General features: G+C 37.4%; 1 protein-coding gene across 8 annotated transcripts in view; it reads right to left on the bottom strand.

Annotated features, from left to right (window-relative positions):
* Positions 1–9030: 9030 nt before the first annotated feature.
* The window catches only part of PAM (peptidylglycine alpha-amidating monooxygenase), a 144490-nt gene continuing 132461 nt past the window's right edge, over positions 9031–21059 (bottom strand). For 4 of the 8 annotated variants that reach the window (XM_084503289.1, XM_084503293.1, XM_084503290.1 and 1 more), the window contains 9 exons: positions 20619–20691; positions 19840–20047; positions 19008–19202; positions 17847–17965; positions 15236–15335; positions 13831–13884; positions 11897–12100; positions 10407–10463; positions 9031–9879 (listed from right to left, as the gene is read on the bottom strand). In XM_084503289.1, the coding sequence (XP_084359415.1) occupies positions 9698–9879; positions 10407–10463; positions 11897–12100; positions 13831–13884; positions 15236–15335; positions 17847–17965; positions 19008–19202; positions 19840–20047; positions 20619–20691 (1192 nt within the window). In that variant the 3' untranslated portion in view covers positions 9031–9697. The remainder of the gene's footprint in view (positions 9880–10406; positions 10464–11896; positions 12101–13830; positions 13885–15235; positions 15336–17846; positions 17966–19007; positions 19203–19839; positions 20048–20618; positions 20692–21059) is intronic. The other 4 variants (XM_084503292.1, XM_084503294.1, XM_084503296.1 and 1 more) reach the window with 1 other exon arrangement.

Below are 21059 nucleotides of genomic sequence, written 5' to 3'. Positions count from 1 at the left end.
GAAGACTCTATTTCATGGTAAGATGAAAACATATCTACTGCTAAAGTTACGTGAACAGGAACTCTTTCACGTGTAAAACTGAGGAGGGCAAGCTGGTTCTATTTATAGGGGAGTGACAGGAAGAGGAAGAATGCTAGTAGAGAGCTGAATTTAGAAATGCAGCAACTTATGTCACTTGCTGAGGAGGACTTGCTTATCTTGCTCTCTGAATAGCTGTATTCTGTCATCTTTGCTGCTGGATGTCATGTGACATAATACAGGTGGCTTTTAGTTAGCTTAAATGGCTGGATGCATTGCTATTGTCTCTTGTCAAAATCTAGAAGAAGAAAGTATTGTTTATTAAAGGTTTTCAGCTAATCTTAGGTAAAAAGACTTTGTCCTCAAGGCTAATGAGATATCTAGCTTATGCAGAAATTCACACCCATTGTGCAGTATGCCCACAGTGTCATGGGCCTGAGCTGTGTAAAAGAACAGCGCAGCACAATGGTGGTATTCCAGCATCTGATCTTAAAACCCCTCTGAAAGTGCTTAATTCTCAGTACTTTTTCCCCACTGAGACTGAGAAGGCAGTTGCGGGGAGGCAACTGGGGATGTGGGCTGTACAGAATGGTGTGCAGCCCACAGTATTTGCGGTGGGTGTGGACAGCAGCAAAACATATTTATTAACTGCTGCTACCTGCAGGCTGTGCCGCCCCCTGGGGACTGCTGCTCTTCGGATCTCTGCTCTAGTGCAGTCAAGGTACGGTTGGGGAAATATGCCTGTTGTCTTTTTTGTTGTTGTTGTTTGTTTGTTTATTTTTATTTTTTTATTTTTTATTTTTTTTAAGAAAAAAGCTAGGGAATTCTGTGAAATTACATTGAAATATTTGAACATTGAATAGAAAAAAAAAAAAAAGCTTGCAAAGGGGATGTAACTGGAGCATTGGCCTTACTTGGATTTTATTTTTTCCACCAGTAGTGAGCGCTGTGGTCACACGGTATTTTTTTTTTTTCTCCAGAACAGCAATTTAAAGAGAACAGCCAGTTCAGGTGCTGTGCCCAGTTTCATGGGCAGCGGCAATTCAAGTCCTGAACCTTCCTGAGCAACCAGAACGGTGGCTACCAGATCCTTTAACAGAGACCCAGGTTATTTAAACCAATCCCTCCTCCTTCATATCTGCCTTTATTTCTTCCACTACCCAGAATAACATCTGCTAGGATGGCTTTATATTGTTAGATGCATTGTGTGTGTGTGTGAAATATATATATAATTATATATTATATATATTTTTGCTTTACCTTCCCTGTTCCTTATTCAGACGCAGTTCAGTGGAGCCCTTTTCTGTGGTAGGTGTGCAGGGGAGCTCTAGGGTAACGAGTGCTGTGTACTTGTTATAGCTACATTGGAGAGAAATAAAATGCTAAACTGGTAGTGGATAGGAAAAACAGCAACTATTTAACAAACTGTGTAATGCTGATCATTCAGGTTTCCTAGTAATTGCGATATACTGTGTTAACAGGCAGCCATTAGTGCCTCTTGGATGCTCCCAAATGAGACCTTCTCTGCACATGGGAGGTTTATTGAAATAAAATACAGGAGTTTCAAGCTAGCAACTCAAAAAGCAATCACTGGAAACTGAAAAAAGATGCCACCAGGAAAACTGAGACATAGCAAGCAGCATGCTGTGCTTGGTAAGCTGAGGGAAACCTCACACCTTGGCCTAGTGAAGCATTCCTCAGTATGTCCCTATGCCCACAGTGAGTTGTCAGCACCAGCTTCTGGCTCATGTTTTGACCAACCTGTATAAAATTACTAATGCCCATCTGTAATCGTCTTCTCCACTGGCACACAGGTCTGATTTACGATGGGATAGTAGTGGAAGACTACTATTGCTGTAAAAGCGTTCATGGAAATTCTGTTTTCACATAGAGTTTGTGCCCCCTCATGGCCTCTTTCTCAGAGAAGAGAAATAGAAGGGAGCACAGCATGAAGGAACTGACAATTCCCTTGTTTCTTCCAGAGCAGAAATATGAGCGTTTTTCCTTTGGGTTTGCTACTACCACTAATTACCACCTCCTGTTTGTACTGGGTCTGGCTGGGATGTTAACTTTCCCTGCAGCAGCCCATACTGTGCTGTGCTCTGCACTTGTAGTTGGAACAGCAGTGTTATCCACACCAGTATTGTGTCTACTGCTGAGCAGCACTGGCACAGCATTGGGCCTCTCTCTAACCCTCCTAGGGGGTGGGCAAAAAGTGAGAAGAGAAACATCACCAGGGCAGCTGACCTAAACCAACCAAAGGGATATTCCATATCATGTGGTGTCACACTCAGCAATAAAAGGTGGAAACAGGAAGAAGAGGGGAGGGGTGGGCTCTCGTGTTGAAAATGTTGGTCCTCCTCCCAAACACCAGCTACGTGCGTTGAGGCCCTGCTTCAAGGATGTGGTCAATCATCGCTCATTTGTGGGAAGTAGAGAGTAATTTCTTTCCTCTGCACTTCCACATAGCCTTCATTTGTTTTATTTGTTTGTTTTCCTACTTTTTTTTTTTTTATTTCCCCTTTCCCTTTTTATTTCCCTTTAGTTAAATTGTTTAGTTCATAATAATCTTTTTTCATTATTATTATTTCCCTTTAATTAAATTATCCATATCTCAACCTGTGAGTTGTTCTTTGCTTTACTTCTAAAAAAGATTTTCATCTAAAAAGAGGGGGGAGTGAGAGAGTGGTTGTGGGGTTTAGCTGCCCAGTATGGTAAAACAACCACACCGTTTTATTAAATTTAAAACATCCCAGAAAACAACAATCTTTCACTAAAAGTATTCTATGCAAGCACTCACAGTGTTTCAGTATGAAATAAAAACGTATCTCTCTTATACGTATCTCTCTTATTTGAATACTGCCTGAACTTTTGTGTAGCATTTGCCCATTTTTTGCTGAAGTGCTCTTCCATTCCAGCTTCAGACAATACTTGACATTTTAAAGTTTTTTCCCTCCATCTCCCTAGAACTGAATGTTCCCTGCTGGAGGACGGATGAGTCATGATTTGTTTTTCACAATAAGCAGTTAAATCTTCTGGAAATACTGCTTTTGAGATATAGATAAGTTTCCTTTATGCATTTGGGTACAACATCTGTCTGTCTCAATGACCTTTAGTAGCTGTATCATTTCTGTAATGACCTAACATCAAAATCTGTTTGCACAGTAACCTTGGTATTTTCAAAATAAGTAATGGAATATTTTATTTTTATTCTCATGGCAGTTGAGTGGATGCTTTCAATTAACTTATTGGAGTACCTGAAAATAAAACATGCAAGCACCCCCAATGCCAGAAACTCAGCACAGCGGCAGCTGTCCATCATGGCCTGAGAGCGTGCTGCTTGCCTGTGAATTCCACGGAAGAAAATGACACCTTAGAAGTCTGTAAGACAGGACACTTCAATTAGAAGGCTGAATAAATGAGGGGGAAATAGCAGTGTCTCCAGGAGATAATGGGTTTTACCTCTTCTACGCATACTGGAGGACCTATGGGCCTGGTGCTAGGCCTGCTATATAGGCCTGCAGGAACTGTTAATCCTGACAGGTGCATTCCCCTGCCACTTCTCCTTTCCTCCTGTGCTTTTACACTTGCAAACACAGTATGGGGCTGTGTAAGTTTGCAAACCACTGTATGTGAGTTGTTTGAGCTGCCTGTGAATTTGTCCCATGTATTGCTGCAGGCTCTGAGGGTCTGGGTGTCTAAACCACAGGGCTCCTGGCTGTGGTCTGTGCAGTGCTTCTTGCCCTGGTGCTGTGCAGAGCGTGATGGTGAGGAAGGGACCTGCAGCAGCTTCAGTAGCAGAAATTGCTGTGCTGTGAGCAGGGCAGGTCATAGGAAGTGCAACAATCTCCGTCTGCAAGGCAGTGCTGCCCTGCTGCAGATTGCCAGTGCAGTGGCCCACAAATCACATGGATAAAACTTTCCATAATTTACAGGTTGTAATGTATGTGGTCCTTTTCTGGTGCTTGGTAAGAATTGCTGAGCTTTGATCAGAAGGAAGGGAGTACCCAGAACTGCAGCTGACAGCAAGAAGCAGTGCCTTGAATGTATAAAGTGATATGCAAGTGGGTTAAAAAGGAACAAATCAGATTTCACAAACTCAGTACTTCAAAGTATTTGACATTTTTTGACAATTTATGCCTTAAATCTCTCTACGCCTCACTGCTGCCTTCTGTACAAAATGAATAGCACCATGTCATTTCTCAGGCATACTAAAAAAAAAATAATCATAACTTCACAAAGCTGGCAGGCACAGCAGTGAAAACCTCCTAGAAAAAAAAAAAAAAAAAAAAAAAGTCCACAAAAAAATGAGTTCTGTATTTTGCGCAGAATTTCAGTGATAGGTGGTTAATAATGCACGGGGTTCCCCATCAGAGGGATTAACTTGACTTTGAATGTTTGTCTTGTCAGATGCCATCCATCATTTCCACAGATTAAAGACCTAGAAAAAGAGCAGGAACTGTTCCTGTAGCAACAGGACAGGATTCGGCAAACTTTCAGCGGTATTTTAGTTTAGTTTTTCCATTTAGTTTAACTTCCATGCTCTGCGGGCCCAGGTACCTGGCATGGTTGTGGGGTGGCCGCCTGTCCTGGAGGCCTTCACACCCTGCACCCGGCACTGCCTCAGCCTCTGAGGCACTGAGAAAGTGGGGCAGCTACCAAAACTGTTTCTCCAGGAAGGCATTTCCTTCCCAGACTATGCTCTCATAAAAGGCTGCACATCGGTGTTTTGGCACTGGCTCTGTAGTTACACAACAGTTTTAGCATGTCAACTGAAAAAGAATTAACAATTTAACGCTTACTTCAAATGTAACTGTAGCCATATACACAGGCTTAGCATTTGGCTGAGTCAACACATTTCTGATTTTGTCAGTGGGCTGTAGTTCATTGCAGGTAGGGAAGGGAAATCCTTTGGAAACAACGATGGGAGGAAGGTTCTGGAAGCCACCAGCAGGTTAAACGCAACCTGGAGCATGCTGCCTCCTGCTGGCACATTGGTTTGGGGGCACTGGCAGCCACTAGCTCAAGGACTAGTTAAAAGACATCTGTGTGTGGAGGGGCAGGGAGAAATAAAGTATGATTGAATAGGTAGAAATGTTCCTGGGGAAATAGCACAGGCATCTGCCTGCCATTTTTGTGTCACTGGCTCTTTGCTTCTTCATGCAGAGGGAGTCAGCAAAACCTTAGGCAGGTAATGGAGTGGGAAACATCAGAATGTTAACTGGAGCCAGATAATTATGGAGATATAGATGTATTTCTGGGAGCAATGCAACCAGCGTTGTTTGAATGCTGCATGCCTGACCTTTCATGTAAGATATGTATCAAAATAGTCTGCTGGAGCACTAGGTAGCTCACACCATAACTGCCACTGGTGACAAATATTCAGTATAGCTTTGCAGTTTCCTGAGATCCAGCCTTCTTTAAGTACCCATTGAACTTTGGTGGCTGTGATCATGATCTTACAGAGAAGTGCCTGGAAAAAGCCACCCTTGCAGTTCAATGTGAGTGGTGCAGGGTGGGACCTAAGAGACACAACTTAAAAAGAAATGGCAACATTGTGGGATCCAGTCCTTTTTGCATTAAGACTTTTTTTTAAGCAAACAAGTCTCTCCTGAGCTGCAGCTTTAGGACATGCCAAGAAAGCAATAACAAATGTTGTGGCAGTTGTGGTTATCAAAGCACTGTGGGCTGGACCTGCAGTGGCTGGGACAGGGTTCTGCTCTTAACACCCGTGTATTTAGAAAACAGATTCAACCTGCTATTGCTTGTGATGGCTAGGAACATGGGTTGCCATACCCCATTCTTACTTTTTTGTTTTGTTTTGTTTTCTTTTCTTTTTCTTTTACATTCTAATAATAATACTAAAAAGATTTTAGTTTCTCATATTTGTCAGTTTGAAAACTAACTGTAGTCAGCAATTAATAATTGTTTACCAAGTTTGCTTAACTGTTATGCCTATTTGCTAGGAACAAATTGTTCCATGGCGTTGTTAAAATGATACTTTTGGCATAGGTCCCAACAAAAAATTTGCATCTACGTCTTTTATGTTTTTTTTTTTTTTTTTTTTTTTTTTCGTTTGTTTGTTTTTTTGTTCAATGAAATCACTCAAAGGATCACTTGCAGAATCTGTTGCTTCACATGCAACAAATTAATCGAAACACTAGCAGAAAGGACCTGAAGAAAAGATCAGTTTAGTATTTAGAAACATCTAGAGCAACTTGCAAGTTGTGTCTGATATAGCTCTTCCATGCACCTCTCCAAATACTTGTGTAGCAAAGCCAGGTAAGTGCTTCTTTTTGTTTTGAAAGCCCAATGTCCAGAAACAGCAAGAAGTTTGCAGGTTTTGCTTGGTTGTGCAGATGAATCTCAGTATTTCACAGGAACTGAGGAGGAATTTGAGAGCAGTTACAACATAATATAAATTTTGCTAACAATTTTTGGTAATTTGCAATGACGAAAACATATTTTCACTTTTAAGAATTAAAAACAAACAAACAAACAAAAAAAAACAGGCTTGCTTATACATAAAGGAAAACCAGGGTGCTAAAACTTTAGGGTTTACTACCATCTATTTTACATAGAAAGTGCACTGGCATAATTTCAGCTTTTAACTGACATGAACTTTTTTTTTCTTTCAGTACATGGTTTCTGTACTGTGACCAACACTTAATCCTAACCCACTGTAACATGACAGATATTACTGACCTAAAAGTTCTGATAAGACATAAATAAATCTTTGCCGAGAAAGAAGCTGCTGCCATTTATTGTATTGATCTATAAATCCTCATTAACTACTACAGTGCACAGCATAATTAGAAAACCCTACTTAATCAAGATGCTTCCCAAGGAATCAATTAGCACCTAATGATACTTGTGGCAAGGATAGCCGCTTAATTGGGGTGGTAATTCCATTAATTCCATTTAACTGGGACACCTCCAGGTGACTTGGTGTTACCTGCCCGCTACAATCCAGTTCTCCCCATGACCGCTTGCAGTTACCTCCATGTGCCTCACGTGCAGCTGGCACACAGATGGCTCGCAGCTGGCGGCTGAATCACCCTGCACTGGTAGCCCGCTCCGCGCAGCCTCTGCCTTTCCTACCACTCCCAAGGGCCCCTGTTCAAAACAGGGAGATACGCTTGGTACTGCACCACCACAGAGAACAGTGCCTTGCTGGCTCATCAGCCTAAGTTGAATGGCAATATTCAGCCCCCAAAACAGCCAAGATTCTTCCATCTCAAAGCCATCAGCAGCTCTTGAAAGTTAGCATCATGTCTTTGGAGTTTTAAGATGGGCAAGTCTGTGTTTATTAAAAAACATGGTCTTACCAGAGACAATTGCTGTAATTTAATTAATCACAGGCATTCCAAATCCACTAGCTGAGACCAGATAACCAGCATTCAACACTTAATATATAAATAACAGTATTAGCGGCTATAACCTGCTAGGCTAGAGGATGGTCCATTCATTTATTAAAATCCTAGTGATGATTAAAGTCTTCCTTTATTGTATTCTTAAGATGCATCTTACTAAGAGTAACAGAGAAAGAACATACAGCACCTTTAAGCAGGTTCAGATTTTCTGCCACCGTACCTGCACAAATTTAGAGGTGCACCCTTCCCTCAGAGGTACTCGCTGCTGGGAGGCAGTAGCTTGCCTGCCAACCCAGCTGTCTGCCCATGGCTTCTTTTAGAAACCAGCCTCTGAATTCTGGCGAGCAGGGACTGTGGCTGGTGTTGAATTACTCTACCCTCACTCATACTTGTCATTGAACTGTGTTCAGCTACTCTTCTCTCAATATTTTTTTTGTTTTCAATTGGCGATAAAGATAAAATAAATGTCAGGAGGAAGGAGGTAGCTATATATAATCTTCAATAATCTAAAACCTGGAAGCAAAGAACACCCAATATCAGATTGGCATAATGTGAGCTATTCACGTGATAGAAAAACACATCCTCACTGATCACGTCTGATAAAAAGCTGATGATCTTTTAGATTTGATGACACATATACCACCTATGTTAGCAGTGCCACCACAGCTTTAATAGCTCTCATCAGAAACGTCCTGTAAACTAGTAATTACTTTTTTTTTTTTTCCAGAAAATTTAAAAAAGATCCTTCCTACCTTACGTCTTTATCCTTATATAAGATGACCAAAAGCCACAGCTAAAATAACATTGCCTTGCTTCCAAAAGCAAGACAGAAAAACTCTGTTTTCAGTGTAACATTAGGAAAATATAAAATAGTTGGAGAGGAAGCAACACTGAATACAGGCTATGAAATGGAGTTCTTTTCATCGCCAGCACTAGTCCGTTACAACACCTGCAATGACGATAATGAAGCAGTTTCATAAAACCCTGTGGCAATTACAGCTGTGTACACTCTGCTCATAATACAGTTTTTAAAAGAAGATTAATCATGCTCTGATCCTCAAACTAGACTGATAAATCGTGACAGCGTCACACAATGATTCACACCTAATTATCCTGGCTGTGTGAGTCATCTATCTAGCAGCTCTTCCAGAAGTCTTCTATTCAAAGAGGGAGTACATTACTGGAATCGGGACTACTCTTGTGTGAATGAAAAAGGAAGAGAGGAGAAACAAGAAAATCAGTACTACAAATCAGGTAGCACTGATGCCTACCCTGACTAATTTTCGTATGTAATTTGAGACACGGGTTTCCTCTTAGCTGTGACCATGTTTTATTAAAGTAAATACCCTGCAGTTTTATAATACAAGTATATTTCCTCTTTCAATCTTTAAGCTTGACTTTGTACATGTATATTAGTTATTAGTCTTAAAAAAAAAAAAAAACAAACAACCCCCCCCAATAAAGCAAACCTTGTGACATAGCAAAATATTTTCCAGCTTCCATACAAAATAGCACGTTTTATCTGCTAGTAGAAGACATTAAATCTTTTACTGTATTAAGTGGTCTGTGTAACTTTTACAAAAGTTGTATACAAAAAACTTAGAAAGTATGCAAAAATTCCAAAGTACACTCTGACAGCTAATGCTCTGCGAACACTTTATTACACAAATTACATTCAGCTTCTGAAAATAGTGTTCTAACAGTGGTACCATCTAAAAATAAGACATCCCAGAAACACATCAAGTCAAGAAGAAGAAAAAACAATTAAATAGATACTTTTTTTTTTTTTTCTTCAATGCAATATAATGCTAGTGATTTTAAAAAAATAGAAGAAGATTTAGCAGCTTCATTTTCTTGTGGCACTGTATTTTCTCTGTACTGCAACAGGTTAAGGACATTGAAGAGGAAAGGCACAAAAAAGAAATTGGCAACTGAATATTTATAGGAAAAATACTTTGTTGAAGCAGGTAATACGACTTATTTACAAATACAGAAAAGATCCCCAAGTTGATATGAGAAAATACTACTGCTTTAAATCAGTGCTGCAATTAGAAGAAGACTGTTTGTTTTATTAAGATGTTCACATAAAAAAAAAAACAACGGCACTGATATGAAACTTCCATACACTCCTCCACTTAAAAAACAGAACGAAAACCAAACAAAAATTAAAGAAACCAGTGTACAGCCCCACACAGACTAGTACAGTTTACAATTAAATACACAAAAATCTTAAACGTGCTTAAGGGAAATGGAATCTGACATTCTGGATTGAATCATATAATGGAGAACGCAAAGGTTGTCTTCATTCAGGATGATGAAGGTGCTGGTGGGGGTGGAGGTGCCGAGTACTCTTCTTCTGAATCTGTGCCATCATCTTCATCCTTCTCTTGGTCACTTCCTTCCGTGCTGAGTCGGTCAAACCCTTTTCGGCTGTAGCCTTTATGACTTGCAAAGAAGTTCCCCAGGTTAAGGCCACCACCACCTTTCCCTGTGGAAAAGAAACCCTTGTCAGAAGCTTTGCTTTCTTGTATGGGGGAATAAATATCTACGCAGTCAGCACTTCTTTTAAGTATCCTTCCAGAAAGTTTTTTTTAAAGGTCAGTAAAAGGCAAAAGAACTAATTATATACATTATGGAAGAGAAGGAAATTCGTCTTTAAAATAAAAGTTTCAAATGACTTTTTTTCCAGCATACATTGTTCCATTAAGAAGAGTCTTTATGCAGGTATCTGTGTTCCTACCACCTTGTCATTTTGACCATAATCTCAGAGCACTTCATCCCATTCACCAGATACGCTATGAGCACCACTCATCTTCCAGTGGTAGTGACACATCCTTTTCAGCAGGCAGATACTGACAGATGAGGAGTTTTAAAAGATACTTCCACAGAACACCTGTGGTTTGCCCCCGAGTCCTTGTTCTGAGAAAGTTCCATCAAATCTCTTGTTCGCAAAAAGTGAACAAACGAAAAAGCCTTCATTTACTGAGTGCTTATAAGATCTTAACTGTTTCTTACCTCTAAGTCTGCCTAAAACTCTGCTCGAATTTGAGTCAAGTTTGTGTTCCCCATCAGCTGAAAAATAAGGTAGATTTAAAAAATGAGCTTAAAAATCATACCCTATGTTTAAGTAATTTTCTCTATTTTCTGACACAGAGCACAGACATTCATAAAAATTGATCAACAGCACTAAGAACACTGAATTTTCAGCTTCTTGATTAAGGTGAAGTTATAATTCCTAACAGAACAATCATGCAACAAATGCTTATTTTATGCCATTCAGCCATTAAGAAGATTCACATGTAAGTTATTTCTGAGAATTTCATTACTTCAGCTGTAACTTATAACATGCACTACATTCTGGCACACTGAAAAACACGGTGTGACATTTGAAGGTGGTATATATTCCATTCAGGCATGACTGGCTTTCTTGAAAGACAGCGATCTGTAAATTTCTTCAGATATGTTGGAGGATATATACTCTTGTTCAGCAGAGTATACTCTTCCCTGATTAATATTGCTATCCTTGATTTGAAGAAAAATAAAATGCCACCAAACTGTTTTTCTGTATATAGTACTCAGTTTCCACAAATTTGTGCAAGTTTATTTTACCAGTGTCACTCTTCGACACTGTAAATTTAGACACAGCTTCAATCAGAATCCAATGCGAAGATGCTGCTGTAGATCACAACCATTAATGACAGTACTGTAACAGTCTAGAGCATTAGCACACCAAGTGCTTGAACACTGAAAACAGTCTGAAGCAGATTTTAACACAGCAAATAAACATCCAGCTCAGTTACACTGTTGCACTATCAGACTGCTTAATTACCTAGTCTTTTACAGTATGTCCTAGCCAATGACAGTGCTGTTATTTGCCAAAATATATATATTTTTGTTGTTTATCTTGATAAAGCTGTTTATGGCATACAGAAAAAAAAAGAAGAAAAAGAAGTGTAATGATCAAACTCGACTACAGTCTGTCAGTGTCTCAGAAACAATGCTATTATATAATATGAATTAAGAACAAATTTACATAACATTGTAATTATCAAGCAAAGATCTCATAGCAATGGAGAAAGGTGCATCATGGAAACATCTCAAAATTCATAAGATGGTAGGGAATAAGAATATACCATCTCAGAAATTTTATCTGTTTGCATTTTTTATGCCTCTCTAATACCCACAGAGTCCTCTGTTGTCAAGAATTTAAAGATCCCAAGCTGAATAATCAATTCTGAACTGAGTATTAAAATTAATGCATTCTAGACAATAACATGAACGTATTTTTGATGCCAATTAAAGGAAAGCATTTGACACGTTGTGAAAAAATGGTGGCTTAAGGTGAAAGGCATTGTTGTGTGCATGCTGATGGTTAGTTTGCATGCAGCATCACCACAACTGTGTACAAGGGAAAAGGGACAGCAGGCCTCTTTCTTCATACTGTTGTCCCTCAATATTCAGCGATGTGTTTAAATGAACAATAAAAGACTGTTAGTCATGGTTACCTCCATAGACTATTGTCTTCCTCCAACGAATAAATACTAAAATTGCCAGCAGGACAACAACAGGGATAATTAGAAGAGTCGTAATAAGAACAAAGGAAACTCCAGTGCTGGCCTGTCGGACCAGATGTTGTTTTTCCTGCTTCTTTAGAGGGTCTGTTGGTTCTGGGTTGTTTTTCAGTCTGGCTTCTACAACTGTCTCCGATCCTTTAAAAAGAAGACAATTTAAACAGGCAATCCATATGCATCAAGCAACAAAGAACAAGGAGCTAAAGAAAAAAACAAGCTAGAATATCTAAAGAAAAAAACAAGCTAGAAGTGATGAACAACAAGGAAACAAAAGGCAAACATTTATGGAACCAGTTTTAGCTCTTGCTGATGTTATCCCAAATATAAGACAGAGTCTGAGCGATACCACTCCAGCAAGAATGCCCTCTCCTTTTCTCAGATGGGGAAAGGAGAAGTGTCACGGAGATTTTTGCCTTAAAAAACATCTACCATTTAAAATATGGGCAAATTCTGCAAAAAGGCGTATTGGCAAATAGTGATCTAATGATAGTGATCTACTATCATTTAAATATCTCCTTTTGGTATTAACATTTCCACAATAAATACAGAAATCCAGTGTGTGTTGTATTATCACGGACAAAAAGGAAAACATTTATATTTATTTTCAATAAGTTTGTGACAGAGAGTCAAATTCTCCTAACAGCTAAATCCCATGAAAGGCCTTTGGCTCTGAAAGTCTGTAGAGCTTTAGAAGACTGCATCCACTCACTCCTGGATATTTTGTTATCACTCCATCTACCGCAAGAAAAATAATTTCAGTAAAATCCTCTACACAGTGTTGTGATTGTGTATAAAAGATCATATTCTTCATGCTAACTTTTAATGAATAAAACTGTCCTGCTATGTATTTTAACATTTGATCTAACAGCAGATCTTAGCTGCATTGGAGACACTGAATACAATTGTTAACTCTGTAACAAGTTTTAAATGACGTTCTGTTCTGGATGAACAGTAGAGGCTTCAATTTTCATATAACACTACTACAAAGATAACCTGCTGTCTGTTCAAGTAATAGTAACACACTTTTTTTCCACTAGCACCTTGCCCAGCTCTGAGGAGTGGTTCAGTTCTCCACATTTTCCCTTTAGAGCTTCTTACTTAAAAACTGTTTCTTACCCATGTGATACTATTTCGTGATTCCCTGTAGCATTAGAAATGTCAGCCAGCATGGTATCTTCCTAAAGAAAGCTGAAATGCATTGACATATCCCTAGATTAGCTATACTGTGGATGCTGTGCTGTCCACACTTGCCCTTTTGAGTGCTTCAGGAGGACTGATGTACCAATAGGGATAAAACAGAAGGACAACAGTTCTCACAGTAAGAATTTCACTGTTTTATAAGGCCAGCCTAGTTTATTCTACTATATGTTGTAATTGGCAGGTGGAATCTTTGGTATATTGCATGAAGCAAACCACAGAAACACTGAATTCAACCAAAGAAAACCACTTAAGAACTTCTGAACATTTTTTTGGTATCTGAGAATTGTGGAGCAAGGGAAAGGTTGCTGGGGAGTAACATTCACATTTCAGAGCTTTCTCTGCATCTAAGGGGGCTAACACACATACCAGATGGTAATGTGGAGTTAATCTACTAGTTAAATTTTCATCTTAGTGTCTGTGAAGCACATCACCACTGAAAAAAAAATGTTGCTTGGTTGTAAATTAGTGTCTACTAGGTACAATGGTTACAAGCTGCTTTGTCTTACTACCTGTGGCAGCTTGGTTTATGTACAGTAACTGTATGAAACAGTGGCGAAAAACAAAACAACAATCAAACTAGTTAGCATTTTTTCCTCCAGGGTGGCAGAAACAGTCATAGCCTATGTGAAAATAACAGTTCCTTCATTTCTATTCAGAATCAGACTAACCTTTTATTTCCTGTACCTCAATACCAGCCTTTTTAACTGACCGATGTTCCAATTCTGTAAAACAAAATTATTCTTCAGGACAACTGACATTTTGAAGACACTCAGTGACATTTTCCTGCTAGCTCTGTCAAATGTACAGTACAATCCTACAGTAAACAATCCTATTAGCATCTGAACTTCACCAAGCAGAGCCAATGTAAACTATTCAATAGCTTACAATACCACGAAAAAAAAAGAGAGATGTTGATTCATAAAAGCTGTTTGCAATAATTAACTCTTAATGCCACAGAGACACTTTATGGGCATGTGTAAGGGTTCAGGGAGTCCCATAAAAATATCACTATTAATTACAATCAAAATCATGACGGATTAAAGACTGGTTGAATCAGGACTCTTTAGCTACTGCAATGTTATACTGCAGTTTCAGTCAAAAAGAAAATAAGATACATGGACTTTTCTCATCTAACCTCTAAGTGATGAAGAAATAAATTATTTTTTTGTTTTTATGTTTCTTTGAATAGAAGTCTAGAAATGCTCTTTTTCAGGTTAATACATTCAGAAACAAGCCACATCCAGTCAGACTTACAATTTATCTGGTCCAGTGTCCTGTTACTAACAGCATCTGATACCAGATGACCCATAAGAAAATCAATAAAATATAAACAGACAAATGTGGAATAACTGGCTTAGTCAGAAGTTTATTTATAATAGCAGGTTGTTACTGGTTGACTAACACCGTGAAGCCTGAGGCTTTCTCCCTCATACATTTTTTATCTGATATAATGTAACAGTAGATTATATTTTTATTCCTTTAAAGTATATTTGTAAATCCTTACATACTCTTGTTTCTTTTATTCCTCTCTCTGAATCCTACTAAACTGATGCCTGATTCATCGGGTTCCTCTCCCTGATGTCAGGCTGTTTGGCTTGGGGGTTAGTGGATTAAAACTGGGAAGTGTTTCCCCTTGATCGGAATAGGGTTTCAAATTATACTAGATTAATTTTCTAATGATAAATATTCCCAAAGAAGTTTAAAATTGACGTCTGTTTTTATTTCAGCCCCTGAGAGTTTCTGATATAACTTCAAAGAAAGCAGTGAACTTGTCAGCAAATGACACATTAAAAGACCTAAAATGCAAAAAACCTCATACTTTTAAGCATATACTGATATGATAAGGTACAAATCTACCGTAAGGCAAATGCATTTGGATTTCTCCTCCTGTGAAAAATCAGCTCACACATCCTGGACTCTTCTTTGGCAGAGTAATGCTGAAGAACAATCACTTTACACAACTTCTGCAGTTGTTCTGTACTTAAATCATTGTCATTAAACCAGTACCAGATAAGTGACACTGATCTCAAGATACAAAATGTGAAGTTGTGGCATTAAGAACAAAAAACATACTTTCTGTGGATGCAAACTTCCACACTGTTCTGGCATGAACATCTCCAATGAATACTGTTTTGTCTTCTGAAGCAACTACATCATGTGGCATCTCAAAGCTCTGTGAAGAAAAGGAGTGACAGATTACTTTTAGCTATCTACACATTGTCATATCCAGTCCTGGAAAAAACAGCAGGTCTAATGTGAGTGAAGGGAAGAGGAATTACATTTCCATTATATGTTTGCCTTCTCAAGGGATAATATCTTAGAGATTATCAGATACATTCATGCTAAACAATTCACATTTATGTTCTTGCATTTAGTTTTATCCTGTGAAATCTAATATGCATAGTGCACATACACAGTGGTAAGTAAGTTATTATGTTGAGAAAATTGAAATATCAAAAAAGGTGGACTTTTTGAGATACTACACAGTGATGTACAGTGTATGTACTCCAAGAGCAGCTGTAAGCATTGACACTAGACCATTCATTCATTCATTCTCCACCAAATCTAGCAAAGGTCTGAGCTAACTTGTTCTTTTTTTTTTTTTTTTTTTTTTTTTTTAAATCAAGGAAGCATATTGGAATGCTATGCCAGTTTATTATTGTTTACAGATATAACATTTGGAACAGGTGAACAGAGGATCCTATTTTGCTATCTAGGAGTGTAATGAATGAAACACCAGAATTTAACAAAAAATACATTGCAATTTTTGTAGGGCAGATCAGGAGAAACAGATAATAAGTTTGGCCATGTTGCTTTTAGTTTATCCAGAATGGTCTTCTCATGTCTTTAGAATTCACATTTATTCCCTGACCTGAGTTATTGTCCTTGATACCTACAGACTAATTAAGTGAGAAACTTCAATGAGAAGCAATAAGCTGCCACATGACAAGCACATTCCAAAGCAGCACCTAACCCATCTGCAACTTAAAATTAGTAAAACTACGAGAAGAACAAAAAAATCATCTGACTCTGTTTTGAATAAATGTCTCTTCCCTATTTTTTACTCTTTTTACTATTTTTACTGTTCCCAGAAAAAGGTTTCAAGAGTAAGGGGCAGTTCACTTTCCTACCACTGAGAAACCAAAGAACCTGGAATAAAAACCTGGGATAAGGCAGTATCTTTGTAGTTAACATGTGTTGTTCTGGCCTAAATACCTTTCCTGAGGATGTACTATTTTAGTCTAGATTCCTCCCTAAAACAAGATTCTCAACACTTCCAGATCTATTTCAGCAACTATGGCTGTCATATTAAGAATTTTTCCTTTTCGTGAGTAGACTGGAAAACTGAGTATTGTGAACTACCTTACCAGGGTAAGTTCTGGTAAGTGGTCTATTTCAGATCTCAGGACTAAATAGTGCATCCTGTATACACCATTATCACAAAGAATTGCTTACTGAAAAAAAAAACAAAAATCAAATACAAACCACCAAACCAAAAAAAAACAAACAACATCAAAACAAAAAAAAATAATAATTAAAGAAAATAATCCCTGTAATCCAAACTATATTTCTTTATGTGAGAAATTGTTTGTGAACCAAATAGGATGGAAGTGATGTATATAACAGATGTTATGTATTAGCTGAAGATTTCAGTACTCATCCTTCCAAAACATTAATAAATGAGACAGACTTTCATCACTTAAATTTTGTTTTTCATTATCTTTCTTATAAGTTTTTTTTTTCCCAAATCAAGGAAAAAAAGTGAATATTTTACTTGTATGTATAATATTCCATAAATACATGAAAAACAATTCAGAAGTAAGAAGTTTGAACTTGGAGTATTTTCGTTTGTCTTGTGCCAAGCTATTCCTGGTTTAAAGACTGATCTTGGATCACCTTATGAAAGCTGTACACCTGCTCTACTGTCTGAAGTCAACATTTAATACAGTAATTTTCTACAGTGACCTGTAACTGTGCACAGATAGTTAACATTATCTAATCCCCACTGAATTTCAAAACAATGATAAATCCACTCTCAGTTTTTGTCAGTTTGTAGACAGTACAGCTATTTGCTATACTTAAAAAGAAATATCTTTCTGTAGTATCCCTTAAAACTGGGCTGCAAATCATTGAGCATATGTGCTACCCAGAAATGGGAGTCATTCTTTAATCTAAGACAATCTATATATTTTTTAAGAAACATTTTTAAACTTTATTTTGCACAACACTTTATAAATAACATCTAGCCCTCAAACTAATCTTCTACAAAGAACAGATGTAACCATACAACTCAGTTTTATTCCTGCATAGAAATACACTTTTTTGGACATGTAATGGACATTAGTATCTAATTCTATAAATATTTCTGGACCTTTATTCTTCTTTTAAATTAGCTTTTAATAACTATCTGCCAACAATAAAGTGAACTTATCCTAACTAAAGGTATTATCTGTAGGGATCATCTCAAAGGTGGTGTAATTTTTGAGCATTTAATACATGTAGAAACTAAGATCTGAAATTCTAGCATCTCCACTAAGTTTGGATTATGAGGAATTCCTTTGAATACTATACATTTTAAAACACCTGATTTCCTGTAATAGTTGTATAAAAGTTAGAGAAGTAGGATGTTACCAACAATCTCCTGTACATAATTACATACACCAGGCACTCTGCAATACTCTACCTTTCTAAGCGGAACGAAAGTATCAATTATTTCTCCAGTAGAGAAGTTCATCACAAATCCTTGCACTGGTTCTGCTTCTCCAGGGTAAGGCATTCCATTAACAGCGAAGAGGAGACCACCTGCAACAATATTGGATTTTCTTTAACAACCCACACCTTGCAAACTACAGTGCAGGTCAATAGTAATTGTATTGATGTAAAAAGCTGTCTGAGAAAATTGGAATGACTGACAGAGACAGAGGTAACTCAACAGGAAACTAAATCACAACAGAAAAGTTAAGTAAGGTATCACAGGGAAAAACTGTGGACAACCAGTCTATAGAGAGATGCTATAAAGAAGTGGTCAGAAGCTACTTCCTAACAGTCTTAAATAAACTGGTTGTGGGTGCATGGGAAGCAGGAGAGGAGTGGATTACAAAATGGAGTCAGACTTGCTCACTCTCCCTACAATGCATCTCCTGCTGTCAGAGACAGCAGTGGGCTACAAATACTGAGTATCCTAACTTGTACATCATTTCTTAAATTCTAGGCAAACGCATCAGAGATTACCTTGATATTAAATTTGATATCAACTACAGAGTCAGGAGACTGACATTCCAAAATTCCTTGTCCAGCTGTTGACATTCCCACCACCTTCAGTATTGGTATTAAAAATCTGACTACAACCTTTAATACAGCTATTGTATTAATCATCAGATTTTGATAATAAACTACATAACTTCTAAATAAAAACTGTTTGTTTTCAGATTTTATATTTTAAAAAACTCAACTCTTGATGGCTTGGAAGCTCGTTAAGTTTGCTCTCTTCGATGGAGTTTGAAATGAATATTTTAAAACATCATTACTAACTAATTATGGACTGTGCCATCACTAGGAAGCAAACAATATAATCTGCTTGTTGACAGTACATTTAGAGAGTCTAATCAGTCATTTCTCAGGAGTAGAAATTATATGAAAGCTTCTTTCATCCCCCCCCCCCCACTGCAAACAGGAAAATAGGATAGTTCTAAAATTTTCCATTACATCAGCACTACTTTGAAAAAGAATAAATACCTGGCTAAAGATACATGATATCACTCTTTATGAAATGACATTGTACACAGTGACATACTGGCATTAAAGAACTACTTGAAATCTGAAGAATGGGGAAAAAAAATATTACCTGGAACATAGGAAACTGCAAACAACTCTCTTCCAAATGATTTGTGCTTGATCTCTCTTATGAACTCCCCAGTTCCTAATCTGAAACACTGAATTCGACCATTTTCCCTGTCTGCAACACAGAGCTGACTGAAGTCAGAGATCAGGGCTAAGCTGTGGGGGATATGAAACTGTCCAGGTCTGCCTGAAGAAGTCTCTGCAACACAAAATATACACATTTGTGTTGTATTTTAACACGTTCTGCTTAGAAATAGCAATATTTCACATAATGCAGCATAACATTAGGAAAAGTTTTTTGTTCTCCTAACAGTTTTACTCATTTAGGTAAACTCTTGTAGACTTTTGCATTATCTTTGTAAAACCTGAATTTGTAAATTAGCTATTTCTCTATAATAGCATAATCCCCGATGCATAAATCTGAGTTGGACAGAAATATAATTATTCACAAAACTTAAAATAGATGGGATCATGGCATAAATCTTAGAAAAAATGGTAAAGGCTTACCATTTGACCACACTTTTAGAAAAAGATATTATTACTTTTGAAAGTTTAAATATTTTATTGCTAAGAAAGGACATGCTGATACTTGGGTTGAATGCATGCTAACAGACTCTTATTTTTTATTTTTTTAGAGAATATATAAATACCCACTACAACTAGCTGTATAAACATTAGAGAAAAAACTGGAATTTGATAAGAAGGGCAAAATTGAACTGGGACCTTGATAGTATTACTATAATAGACGTTTATAAATGACACTAATAATAGTATCAACAATCTCACAGCTGATGATAACATGAATTCATGATAGCAGAGTATCAGTGAGCTCTGACCTCCTCCCCACTGCATGATGTACAATCCATTTGGAGAGAACTGGATGATTCGGCTGTTACAGTAGCCGTCAGATACATAAACGCTGCCGGAGATCGGATCCACAGCCACATCAGTTGGTTGACAGAAATGATTTTTGTCAGTGCCTGGTTGCAAAGCTACTCCTAGGGTCAGTAATGGCTCTTTCGCATCTGCTCCCAGTTTGAAAACCTTTTAAATCAATAGAGAAAGATAAGAGGTTTCAATTATGGAGGGTGAAATACAAGATGGATGTCTGCCTATGAAAAGGATAACTATTCACTCTGTATAAAATAAATGTATATACTGAACACAACCTTAATATCTTGACTATGACATCTATTATCAGTTTTATAACCATTCTGATTGTGGGAAATTTATGCATAAAATATAATTTCCTGTGATTACAGCAAACAAATTAGTTTCATATTCTGAGCTTGAATGCATAGGAAAATTGATAAGCAAAGACGTAGCAGAAAAATCTGTTCTCTTTCAAACGAATTGCTGTTTTAAAACAGGTACTTTTAGTTCTAAATACTTTGCTCAAATTATTCTACACAACTATTTTCCAAGAAGGCTATAGGCATATAAAGCTATAGGCATATAGGCATATATTTCCATACGCATATTCTTAATGTTTGTCTTAACAAGCCTACATAAACAGTTTACATCATAATCGTAAGTTTATGTTAATCTCTAGGAGAACAAACAAACAAAAATGGCAAAACACTAAGTCCCTTGTGTTAAAGGTTCAAAAACATACCTGATGGAGAGCTACATCAGTGACCCAGTAGTTACCATTCTTATCTATACTCAAACCATGTGGTAAGTAAAACCTGCAAACACAAATGCAGAAGAATCAAGTTAAAGACATCTTTCAGGAAGAATAATATAAAGTAGATTTGAAGATTTCCTTTTTTATCTACAGATCCAGAAATGCTCTAAAAATAACAACCTGTTAGTATTTCACAAAAAATATACACTATAACTATAGAATTTTCTTGACAAGAGTGTCTCAAATCTGGAATTCACTTGATCTCTACTTTCTCAGTCTGACTAACATTTGGTATCTTTAAAGAAAATATACAATACTCTTCAGCTCTGCATTTCTGTTAATCTGGCTGGTAGATGAAATTATACGAATTACCAGATAACAGATGTAGTGAAGATGGCAAATGATTGTTATTATTGTTTGCAGAGCTTT

Source organism: Aythya ferina (assembly GCF_964211825.1).
Source record: "Aythya ferina genome assembly, chromosome: Z".
Lineage (NCBI taxonomy): Eukaryota > Metazoa > Chordata > Aves > Anseriformes > Anatidae > Aythya > Aythya ferina.
Note: the sequence above shows the minus strand (reverse complement) of the source record. Positions and strands in the feature narration are given on the sequence as shown.